This window comes from Corapipo altera, unplaced genomic scaffold (genome assembly GCF_003945725.1).
Source record: "Corapipo altera isolate COAL_440 unplaced genomic scaffold, ASM394572v1 66, whole genome shotgun sequence".
Lineage (NCBI taxonomy): Eukaryota > Metazoa > Chordata > Aves > Passeriformes > Pipridae > Corapipo > Corapipo altera.
The window spans coordinates 5896753-5909659 of NW_020884924.1; the positions used below are offsets into that span (position 1 = coordinate 5896753).

At 38.4% G+C, this 12907-nt stretch overlaps 1 protein-coding gene across 2 annotated transcripts in view; it reads left to right on the forward strand.

Annotated features, from left to right (window-relative positions):
- PHLPP1 (PH domain and leucine rich repeat protein phosphatase 1) overlaps window positions 1-12907 on the forward strand; it is a 132659-nt gene that overhangs the window by 83528 nt on the left and 36224 nt on the right. For both annotated transcript variants that reach the window (XM_027657466.1, XM_027657467.1), the window contains exon 4: window positions 2742-2908. In XM_027657466.1, the coding sequence (XP_027513267.1) occupies window positions 2742-2908 (167 nt within the window). The remainder of the gene's footprint in view (window positions 1-2741; window positions 2909-12907) is intronic.

Consider the following 12907-nt stretch of genomic DNA (forward strand, 5'->3'; position numbering starts at 1 on the left):
GTATGTAAAGCATATCAAACAACTATACTTAAAAGTTTTCCAGAAGAAAACACCAAGCAAACCATAACAAGTGCTCCATGTGTATCTGGAAAGCCTTTTACTCTAGCAGTGCTACCACACTAACTCTCTTCACTTTTTCTGTTGAAGCATAGGTCTGTTGAACCCAGCCCAGATAAATTGTTGAGGTATTTATTTACAGCAGAAAGTCTTGGTGAGTGAGTCAGGGAAACCCAGTGCATCTTCAACTTCAACTAGTGAAAGTTTCTGATGGGTGAACGAAAGAAACTATTATTAAGATGATGTTCTCCTTTGTTGCTCTTCTTTGTTTTTCATCTTGTTCTATTCTTTAGGAATTTGTTATAGAGCAGTATTGAGCAATAAGAAGAGCGAAGTCTATCCCTGCCTGTGAGAATAACTGTGTGTTTATATGAACCTATCTTGTAAAAATTCACAAGTTGGTTCTTAGAATACTGTTTGGTAACAAGAAGACTTTGATAAAATTACAGTTGATTCCAGAACTAACACTTTTTAAAATGTGTTTTTAACTTTTACAATTATCTCTCTGGTAGAGGCATCATTCAGTATTTGTCAATTGCATGAAAATATTAATTAAATTCTTTGCATTAGAGCATTCCTTAAAAAAAAGGTAAACAAAAACTAACCAGAACATACAACCTGTAAAAAACAAAACTACCTTTAACTACATTTATTTCACAGGGCTTGATGATTTTAAGAAATGATTTGCATCCTTTTTTAAGGCAGCGGTGTAATTTGGATATTTGATTTTGTTTGGTTGTGTTGTCATGATTCAACACTCAGAGCTACCAGTTCTGGAACTTTAGATATTTTTAGAGTAACATGTCTTGCTAAGCACTGCTGGGTTGCTTATTGCTGTTCAGACCACTTATTCCAAAAAAGTAGTTGGAGCAACAGTGTATATAAGCATTACACCTGAAACTAAACATTCTCCTTTTTAATTTAATGGGTGTCAGCACTTTTTCATCTCTTTTGTTTTCAGAGTGATGAGAACTGTACCATACTGGGCAGCTTCTGGCACTGTGAACAGCAGACTGAATACTTAGCGTTTAGAAATGACTTCTCAGTATAGCCTATGAATAATTTTTGTCTCATATTACAAGGGGAAGAAAAATAGTAGCTACAGTAACAAAAGGACTGAACTAATTGAGTAACAAAAATTCAAGCATTTTAATAGATGTGGGAGGACTGGATTATTAACGGTCACACTGGAGAAAAATGCTGCACCGTCTGTTCCCCTGGAAGCTTATTGCTATGTGTTTATAATAGCAACCACTTATCCTGAGGCCTGTGTACCTTGCATTGGACAAGAAAACTAATTCTGTGGCCTGCCTTTCAGTGGCAAGCTTCTTCACTTAGCGTCTGTAAAACTCAATGCCTCTAGTTTCAGAGTATTCTGTGGCAAGGGTTATGTCTCTGCCTAGAAGGTTGAGTGGTGTCTCCTTCGTCAGAGTTGAGAAGCTCTTATGTCACTGGGCATTGATTATGAGTTTTGGCGTGTTTTTCCTATTTTTGCCCCTTAGAAGTAGTGTTTGTACATCCAGAATCCCAGCATAAGAGACCAGTAAAAGTGCCAATGATGAAATGAAACAATAGCTTCTTTTGCAGTGAGCAGCTGACAGAACATGTAACCGTTTGAGCACTGCTTGTGCAGTCCTAGAAGTCTAAACTAGTGGTGGTTTGCTTCTCCTTCTTTGAGTTAAACCATGCCTGCTCCAAAAATGCCTCTCCTAGCATTTGACGACTCCTTCCCCACCATTCCCACACCATCCCCACATCCTCCTTGCATTACTGTGTGGTGGACTTTGTCATATAGCTAACTCCACAACACTATTTTATGAAAGGATATTTTTAATAATATTGGACAGAAAAATATAAGAATTCTGCATTGCAGTGTTGGGTTTGGTTTTGGTTTTGCTTTGGCAATTTTTTTTTTTAAAGTCTAGTAAATAAATAAAGCAGTAGGATGTAGTTCACCCATGTGTATCCTAGAGTTTTGGTAAGGGGCAGAGTTGTTGTTAGTTGAAGTAGTTGCCTGTAGGTCTTTTTGGAATGATGCTCTACTCTACGTAGTGCTAGGTGGTATGATTTTTTTAGCCTCTAGAGACTGTGTTTGTTTTACCTCCCCTTTCTAGAAAATAATGTTAAAACTTCAAATCTCAGTTCTGTTTGTGTCACATTTTTATCACTCCTAGACAAGTCTTCTACATTATTGAGAAGAGTGCTCTGTGCTTTGCTGCTGCTGTTGTGATGGTTTTTTTTCTCCAATAAGATGTAAACGGGGTAACTCTTTTCTTCAGCCATTGAATACCCGCTTTCGACCCTTGAAACCAAGACAAGGTGCTGACTACCAAGCAAAGGACTAAAATAAAGTTTATGTCAAATATCGTATTTTTTTTCTGATTGTAAAGTATCGCATGACTTCACTGATGAAAATGAATCCATTTCACTTATTACAGTTTGACAAGGCTTTGTGCTTCTTCCCCTGCTAGCCGTCTGTGGATCTGGTTTATTGCACTGAGGCCGAGCGAGTGATCATGGCATAACTTGCAGCGATTATGTGCACTGTGTTAGATCAGCTATGTATGCTGACACTGACTTCTGCTGTGCTTAAAAAACAGTTTGTCTTGTGCTGGTAGGGGTGAGGGAAATCTTCTTGTTTTATTTTACAGTATTAACATATTGGTGTTGTAATTGACTTCCAGGTTGCATCACAACGCATAAGCTCAGTGGATCTTTCATGCTGCAGCCTGGAGCACCTGCCTGCCAACCTGTTTTATAGCCAAGACCTCACTCATCTCAATTTAAAACAGAACTTCCTGAGGCTAAACCCCAGCCCATCCACAAGTAGAGCGCTTAGTGAATTACAAAGGTAAGTGGTTCTACTGGTCTTCATCTGTCCTTGGAGCTATGATCTGCAGGAACTTTCCTAAAAATCACTACCTCCTCTTGTGGAACATTGGCCTGACTGTAATGCTTCAGAAATTGGTTAACTTTGTGTGTTAGAAACAGACTCGCTTTCATAAGAAACTTAATGTTTTTCTTGTAAATAGGAGGATGTTTTTAATCCAAAATGCAGTTTTCAGACTGTGGTTTTATCTGCTGAGGCCAGCCTGTAGTTCTTCAGCCTTTGACTCATGTGAGTGAATATGAGTTGGTGAGCTGCCCATCAAAGGCTGCCCATTCTAGGTAGGATCAGTACTGTGTGTGACTAAGTGAAGAAGTTTTTTATTATCCCTCAAGCAAAGAAAGCCCTGATTTCATACATTCAACCTGGTTTCTGTCCTCTTTCTACTTTGCTCAACCCTAGTTCTTTTTTCTTAGTAACTCTCTCCTTCCAGTTGTTCTTTCCACTGCAGCTCATCCAAGATGTAACAAATGGGTAGACACCAGCATGAGTGGTGATCTGAATGATTTAATGTATGTGTTCTGTGGAATCAGCAGGCTTTCTGTATTCAGAAAGATGAATGTTTTCCATACTGAATAGAAAGCTGTGATTTTAATTTCAGTGGTAACTGAATTGCAGAGTACCTCAGGATTACATTTGTGGATGGTCCTGTTCAAACAAAATGTTTTAAACCACATTTCTAAATCCCTTCCTCTTTGAAAAACAACTTAAAAATACAAGATGGATTATGTGGGCTGTTGTATTTTTATATAATTCCAATTTTGTTCTAGGAAAACAAAAAAATTGGCATAATGGAAGATGAATGAACCCAGCAAGTCTGCTCCACAAACAAAGCAGGCAGTGATTCCAAGAGCTTATGAACACAGTCTGGAGAGGAATACTGACTGAATTAAATGTTCTGTGAATGTCAGTATAGGTCTCCAGATAGCAAGTGCAATTTTAGCATACGTTAGGCGGTGAACGTGGAGAAGCATCAAATGCCTTATATTTTAATGACTTTTTATAATTTTTTCTTTTTAAATATCAGGAAGCGTAGAGGAGATATTTGATTATATTTTGTCCATGTACCTACAGCTAGTTCTCTTTGGGATTAGAAAGCATTGATAAGTATTGTGATGGGCAATATTCATTCTCTGTTCAATGTTCTCTTGGTACTGCAGTTGTAGGAACACAACTTAATAAACTGTTAAAATTTTTCTCACTAACATGAGCCTGAACATATAAGAGTGAAGGAGCCCAGGTGACTAAATAAAACTCTCCTCTTTTCTGAGATTCTGCATGAGGAAAATCTGGAGAAGTGGCATATACCTGAGGTGGTGCAGAACTGATTTTGAGCTGCGATTCTTCTGTGAGCTGGTCCTATTCCGCCAGCGAGTAATAGGCTTCTCTGCCTCCATTGCTTTGAGCTTGTCAAGAAGGCACGAGGAAGGTCTGGGAATTCCTGGAGAAAAAAAGTAAATTGTTAGTGAGGTTACATGGCACTGTTTTGGTGGATCAGAATCAGTGCCTCAGGAACTCCTGCCCCTTGGTGCTGACCTTTCCTTTGCCGCTGCTGATGTCCTCCAACCTTATCTTCATGCAGCACAGGTGGCATCACCCAGACAGTGACTAGCTGGAAGCTGCTGCCACTGTTCCCATTACTGTGCCAGTGGAAAGGGTTGAGTGGAAACCCCTGCTGAGGTTTAGGAAAAGCAGTGCCCCATCAGTTGTCTTTTGCCTCCCAACAGCAGCAAAAGCATGAGCCTGGCCCTGGAATGTACTCCCAAGCAGTTTTTCTTCCTGCCCTAAGAAACACAGTACTGGCTTTTCCTTAGAGTGGGAAAACTTTAGTTTTATTTGTGTTGCCAAAAAATCTTTGAGCCAGCTCGACTGCTACTGTAAGACTGCTTTTCTGCAGTGAATAAGCACACAGATATAGAGCAAGAGGGGAGCACCGTGTCTTTTTGAAATTACTAGTAAATCCCAGTATCAGAACATGTGTGAAGTGAAGAGAAGCTCAGTCATTCCTGTGAACACAAGTTTTGTCTGACTTTTTTTTTCTTTTTAATTCAATTTCATAAAAACATTTTCAGATGTTTTAGGTGTTACATAAGGTAAAACTTCACTGAATAAACAAAAAGTCTTTTTTTGCTAACTCATGTTGTTTCAAACCATTGCAAAGCAAGTACAAAATCTCTGCTGTTCTGATTTGGTGCTGTTGGCTTTTATACCAAATTCTCATTTGCTAAATTGCAGCTGCATACAGGGCACAGCACCAGTGAATAAATGTAAAGGTATTTAAGGCTCGAAAATAACCGTGTGCTCACATGTTGTGAATAAATGCATTGTAGTCTGCAACTTCCTTGCAAGAGGGAAGAGAAGGGTCGGGCACTGATCTCTTCTCTGTGGTGACCAGTGACAGGACCCAAGGGAATGGCCCGAAGTTGTATCAGGGGAGGTTTAGGTAGAATATTAATAAAAGGTTCTTCACCCAGAGGGTGTTTGGGCACTGGAACAGGCTCCCCAGGGAAGTGATCACAGCACCAAGCCTACCAGAGTTCAAGAAGCATTTGGATGATTCTCTCAGGCACATAGTATGACTGTTGGGAATGGTCCTGTGCAGGGCTAAGGGTTGGACTTGATGATTCTTGTGGATCCTTTCCAACTCAGCATGTTCTATGATTGATTGGCATTTATATACCTACCCTTCCTGGTACAATGTTCAATTAAAATCTGGTTATCAAAGCAGTCTAGGAAAATTTGTCTTGCTAAGCAGCTCTTGGTGCTAGTTCCTTCTAATAAATTACTCTAGGTGGTAATTTAATGAATGCTCATGAAGGCTGAATTTTAAAACAAGTATGTCAAAGACACAAGAAAATACCAACTTTTCAGCAATGCACTGAGTAGGTTTGCAAGCAGCTGAGTCATAGTAATGAGATGCTGACATATGCATTGACTTGGTGGGTACTGTCAGTAATGTATTGCAGAAAAAAATAATTTTATTTCTGTTTATGCAGTTACTTCTTTCATTTCTTAAAATAATATAATTTATTGCATTTCTGAATAAAGTGTTTAGTCCTGTGAAATACATGGTATGTGAAGGTGTGCAGAGGTGTAGATGCACTTTGTTCGCGGTAGCTCCACTTCGACTTGCTTTACTGTGCACTCAAACCCATTTTGTTGCTGTAGATGCTCTGCAGCTGTGAAGTTGCATAACTGAACTGTCTGAATGTTGAAAGGTATATACAGCTACCTCTATTTTTCTCCTGCTTATCAGGGAATACATATTTCATACGATGTATACAAATAAACTATCTGAAAATGCATCTGTGCTGAAAAAAGCAGCAAATGTTGGTACTTGTTCTCCCTCACAAAACCTTTTTTTAAAATTATAGGAAAGGATGTCTCTTTTGAAGAAGAGAGGAGATTCCCCAGTTGAAATGCTAACAAGAGTTCAGGCTTGCAGACTTGCTAATTTTGCAGAGTACTGTTGCTCTAGGTTTGAAGCAAATGAATAAACCATAGTCTTTATTTGCTGCTGCTCTGCTTCACCAGGCTGAGCGTGCTTTATATTTATACATAATTGTTTTAGTCAGTGCTCTTGCAAAAGTGGTTGGCATCAATAACACTGTTTGCTTGTTAATATTGAAAAGTAAGTTGTCGATACATGGTTTTTTAATGTACGACTGCTGCAGATTTAAAAGAAAAAGAAGAAAAGGGGGATATAATAAGGCAGAAAGTTGTTTTAACAATAAATAAAATTGTGCTTGCCAGTTTTATCTAAAGAATGAGTTGTTATTCTGATTGTGGTTGTTAATCGTTAACAGTGATTATATGGATTTTTACCCTAAGATCGGCTGGTAGCTTTTCTCTCCCAGAGCCTCTTTAGACGTGAGCTGCCTTCTCTGGCATCTCAGCTGAAACTCTTTGGGTCTAGTGACAGTAATTTGAAGTTGCATCTGTAGGTTATGAGAAGGCCACAGGACTCTGAATTACCAACGCAAGTGTTTCTGAAATCCGTTTCAACTTCAGCTGTAGGATAGCCTATTTTGTCTGAAAACCCGGGATTTCAGGCATCCTCAAGCTGAGCCCTCCTTACAAACCCACTGTGTAGTATGTAGGTGATTGAAAATATAATCTTTGTTCCAAGAACGCTTGGACAGCGAGGGGGAACCACTATTAGCGACCTAACTAGTATGAACCGAGCAGGCAGGGTTGCTAGAAGTTGATCTTAGCTTGTCCCTAGAGATTGAGGAGCAGGGAAGAAAGTCTCCAACCTGCCACTTGATTGGCCTCAAAGTGCAATGAAGCTACTCCTTGTGATTATTGCTTTTATTTTATGAACCTGAGGTTAGTGAAGAAAATCGGATGGATTAATGACATGTCAAATATACGTCTTCTCCCTAGATGCACTGGGAAAGATTTGAGCTTTCTTTTTTTTTTTTTTTTTTTAAGTTTTTTTTGTTGGGTTGGGTGTGGATGTGTTTGTTTGTTTACTGTCTTTTGTTGTTTATTTGTTGTTTTGGTTTGTTTGGGTTTTTTTTTTACTATTCAGATGTTATTTAAATGAACCCGGCTAATGTGTGTGAAGCATGCAAAGAATGGAGTGCCATTGCATGCTTCATGGTGCAGGAAGATGTTGGGAGCTTTCTCTCACACTCCGTTAGTCTTGGAGCCTACGTTTATACTACCTTCTCACCTTTCACTCAAGTCAAATACTGAAGCATAGCCATCTAAGCAGTAGGGCAAGAAGGAGAAGTTGGCATGTTATTGGCAACCTAGGTCTGCTAATAACAAACAGAGGTCTACTAGTAACAATCCCCATCCAGTGTTTGCTATATTCTGATGCTACACTTATTTTCTCATCTCTGTATCTTTGGAATATTTTTTTATATATTTATAATACTAAAGATGGCACTTGGAATTTGTTGTTTATGTAACTTCACTGCTTATGTTTTATTCAGCTTGTAAAGATATTGACAGAAGAGTCTGGTTTTGTTAGAGAAAACCTTTCTTTTCAGTTCTTCTTGACTGTGTTCTACTTAACTCCTGTGTATCTTTCTGATTTCAAGAAAGGTGCCCTCATGTGAACACCCAGAAAAATCAGTGACATTTGATTAAAGAAAAATTCAATTGTAAAATTAAGTCTACAAATCATTAAGTGGGTAAGACTACAAAATTGGTTTAACATCGGAAACACATTGAATTTTTTATTTTTATTTTTAAATTGGAACAGTGAACTTAATAGCAGCATGAGAAAAATAAATGGCAGTAAGATATATGCTATAAAATAACATTTTTAAAAATAGTGTAGTCTAAAAGCAGAAATTATACTTATTAATTTGATTTACTTTAATGGAACCATAAGGCTAAGTGCAGCAGTATCTCTTCCAAATAATATTTCAACAAGTAGTGAACATATTTATGGAATCCATTTATTGTGTATCAGTCTAATTTTATTTGTCTACTGCTTTCTGATATGGCTTCCAAAGTAAGGGTTTTCTTCTCATGTATTTAAATATGTTTCAGTTTGGAAGCCCACCCCTAACTAAAGCTTTTGCATTTCAGTTATAAATCTCCAGTGTAGAGAATGAGAATATATTTTCACTTTTTTACCTAGGAATTTTGTCCTTCCTCTGAGGACAGTCTTTCCCCCCGTATGAAGCAGTGTGTGCTAGGTATGCACAGAAGTTGAGAACTGCAGAGTAGAGTGTAGGCTCAGATTATTTCCGCTAAAAACCCATATATTTTGTTTTCTTATCTTTATGGTACTTTTACCAACTACATAATATAATAAAAGCTTTATTGTCGTATTACGTTTGGAGATAGTCTGAATTTGGCTGTGATTATATTTTGAAAAATATCTGCCTAGGTATAAGATTATTCCTTTTTGTGTAGTGCAGTCTCTTTTCCTTTTTTTTTTTTTTTTTTTTAACACAATCTACCAATTAATTTTGGTAGATAGACTCAAGTCGGTATGCAAGAATTGTTTTATCTTTAATAGTTTTATGTGCAAGTAGATGGGAGGAATATCACAATGATATGATTGGGTGTGTTAGCATAAAGGGTAGTGAAGATACCAGAATTATAACTGTCAGTCTGCTTTTTCCTCTCTTTTGCTTTTTCCCCCATAGAGTTTAAGAAAGGAAGAAGAAAATAAAAAATGAGAGAAACTGTTTTCATTTATTCATTCAGCTACTTGAGAAACTGATAATTAATGGGTAAATTTGTTCAAGTTTCTTCTGAGTTGACCAGAATCAATCTTTGTCCTCAAACTAAGTGACCCTCTTTCCTGAGATGGACTTTACTCCGTGTGTTTTTGTGTGGTGTGATGTGAGCCACTTCATGTCTGGATGAACTGGAGTCCTGTCCAGAGAAATGGAGTGGTAAACAGCAGAACTCCTCCTTCCTCCTCTTCATATTATCTGTCGAGGACTTTTCTGTGCCGAAGGTGGGGATGGCTGCTGTTGACCGTAGTTAGGCAAAGCCTTCACCTGCAAACGTTCAGGTGAACCTCCCTAGTTGGTGCAGAAACAGTCAACCTCTATTCAGCTACCACGACAAGTTTAGCAGGGCAAGAGGGCTGGAATAGTTCATTTTAATTGTCTTACTAATTTAAGGCTTTTACAATGACACCTTTTGGGAAGGGAAATGCTAAGACAGTATTTCTGGCATTAGGCTAGCTGCTCCCTTAGGCAGTAAGGCCATGGATGAGGAATCAGACGCAACTGCAAAAAGGGAGTAAATTGCACCTTTTATTTCCAAGGAGGAAATTGGTGTGTCAGGTTTTTATGGAAACTCTTCGTGATTAAGTTAGTGGCCAAAGTAGCGGGTGTTCAAGAAGGTGGCAAATGGTAGGTCAGTTCCAAAACTTGTTACAGCACTGCTAGGTAAATGCTGTCGCTCTGTTCAGAAATGGTGCTGAAGCTGAGGGATGCTTGTGTTGCTGCTTTAAAATGTAACCACAGCATAGTCATGAAACAGCCCAGGTACTGGAGATAACATTGGAGAAGTGATTGTTTTCATCAGACTGTCCTTTATGAAACCATATCTTCTCTTTTAGGTGTAGTAAAATACCACTTTTTAATTGTTTTTGGTAAGAGTACAGCAAGACCAGTTTTGTCAGATGAGTCTATTATGGCTGCATTTCAGTGATGGGGTATGACCAGTTTGAATATACTATTCCCCTCACTCCAAACATAGTGGAACACAAGTGCTGTACTGTGTAATGGAAATTCCTCTGCTGTTCACATTGGGTAGATCTGAATTTGAAATTAGCACGTCATTCAGTTCATTGCTTTGCTGCGATACAAACTTCTCTTGTTATTCCCTCTCTTCATTTTGCGTATGTCAAACTAAAGCCACTCCTGATGTGGCAGCTTTGAGATTAAGTAAGTGGGCAATTTTTGGCTCAATTACGGCAATTAGTGTTCAGTCATATTGCATGTTTAAACCCAAGCTTTGACATGTCAACATTTTGCTCCATCCTAAAGTAGGGCTATTTTTGCTCAGAGAAATGAGTGATTATATTTTGGTCATTATAATAGACAGCTTAGTAAGCTAACTGAGCATAGTGCCTGGAGAGATGTTGTTCTCCAGGTTGACTTTTTTAAAATATAAATAAATAACAAGTGTGGAATCAGGGAAGAAGGGAAAAGAGGAAGGAAAGTATGTGTGTGAACTTGATATGAGGCTATTATACTGTCATGCCTCAAACAAGCAATTTTGTGCTCTTTCTTCTTTCTAGCAATGCCACGTGGGCAGCACTGATGCATGTCCCTGCTTCTGATAGGAGTAAAGATTTGGATGTGAGAAAACAGTAAAGGTGTTGCTCTGTAAAATCTGTTTGAATCCTGACACTTTGCAAACTCAGCAGCAACAGAAAACTTGCCTGTAGAATACTTATCTCCTACCTTATTTATATTGATGCTACAAGTGATACTGGCGTGACTGACTGTAAACCTGTGTAGATATAAGAAGCGCTATAAACAATTCAGCATCTTAAATGTGCAGCATGGCAGTCCTCCGTAATGGAGGTGCACCAGCCCGTTTGCGATGTGGATAGTTGGAAGCGAGTGGCCAAAGATGAGAGGTAGACTTTAATCTTAACTTTGAGCAAATGCTTGCTAGTTTGACTCAGTAATGTTCTGTACTCGACACTGCTCCATGAGAAGAAATGCGGCTTTAGCATTTTGTAAATGAATGTGTTTATAACAAAGGAAGAAAATATCTCTTTCCGGACAGATGTCTTATATTAATCTCTTAACTTGTGGTGTCTGTCTTTCAGCATTTCTTAAATGTGGTTTAACAATGAACTTTAATTTGTGGATTTTTTGATGTATGCTTCTGTGTGCATTGTTCAGCTTTTGTATGGGTTATCCAATACTGGATGTACTCACTCATCTTCTCTTACACATTGCAAGGAACTGTTAACCAGTTCCATTTGTGTCCTTAGTAATTAGATTACTCACAGAAGACCATTAATAAGCACACATTACAGCATACATTAGGGTAGTAGAGATGTAATACAGATACGCTGGGGAGGGGGAGATTCCCCCTGCCTCTGGCTTTGACCTAAGACAGTTAAACAAGAATGTGTGCAGAAAAACTTGAAACTGAACACTGCATTGCTGTTAGTCATTGTATTTCTTAGCTTCCTTTGCCACCCACTGCCCCAGTCCTCTTTCCTCTATTATTCTGATCTTCTGTAATTTTATCTCAAGATTGTATTTGAAGTCTTCTACTAGATTGTTAAGTGTACAAAATCCCTGAGACTATCCTTTTGAGACTACAGAGTGGCACAGGTAAAGGCTGTAGCCTCGGTGTGATTGTTAAATGAGTTCAATCTTTTTTCGTGGTTGACTTGAAAATTTGAAAGGTTACATTTTGATGTTTCTCCAGCAGCTTAATTATTTTGACTTAATATGCCCTTAGTCTTTACTACTATTTTTGTACTTACCTAAATACTGGAAAAGAAATAATTCTAAAGGCCTCAGAGTCCACTACTTGGAGCACTCTTGTTTGTATTTGCAGTTAACTTTGAGGAAGATGTGAGACAGCTGTTTCACTGTAGAAACACCCTAAATTTCAGTGCAGTATATCTGTGGCCTAAATCTACAGTTGTCTTCAAGATAAATGTGGGATTGTGTGTTTCAGTTCTAGGATTAAGATTTTTTAGGCCCCTTCTCTCAAAATAGAGGAACGTGAAGGTGCGGTATTTAAAACATACTTCTTTTTTTTTTTCTGGCTAGCAACCCTTACTAATATCATCTAGCTTACCCTAGCCTCCTTTTTAGTTTACAGTTCTCCCTTTAGAGATAGATTAGTCATTGTTTCTGCACAGTAGCATTTTTTCCCCTGCAGCACTAATTTGATTGCAAGATTTACTTAAGCCTCCATCTCTGTTCCAAACTTCTTCTACCTCCAGCATGGCACAGGGTGTTCAAAGTCTGTGATAACTCTGGCAATGATATTTCCTTTTTTTTTTTTCTTCTGCCAAAATACCAATAGAGAGTACAGCATTCCCTTGCTTGCTGCAAACGTGTAAATGTTATGTGTGTTCACAACCTGTCTTTGGGGCTCAACAACCCTCATTGAAATATGATAGGAAGGTGCTGGTTACATTTTCACACTGAGTTTTGGTCAGTGACATGAGTTTGATTTAGACAATACTAAAGGTGTGTGCAAGTTGATTGCAGTAGCTACTAGGGATTTTTAAGTCTTTGTTGTTAAAACTCTTCAACCTTTTCATACTTGATGCATTTTCTGTGTATGTTTTCTGGTTGGAGGACAAAGTTCTCTGAGGTAAGAATGTGCTAGGGTGATGCAGAGGCTATGGATGCACAGGCACATGCTGTTGGAGATGACTTTCATGTGGAATAGCAGCACTCATAGGTGCAGTTTTGCTTCCATTGCCAAGTTATATAAAAGCCTGCTCATGCAAATAAAGGACTTGAGCCTTAATGAAGGGAAAATTAAGTCCAA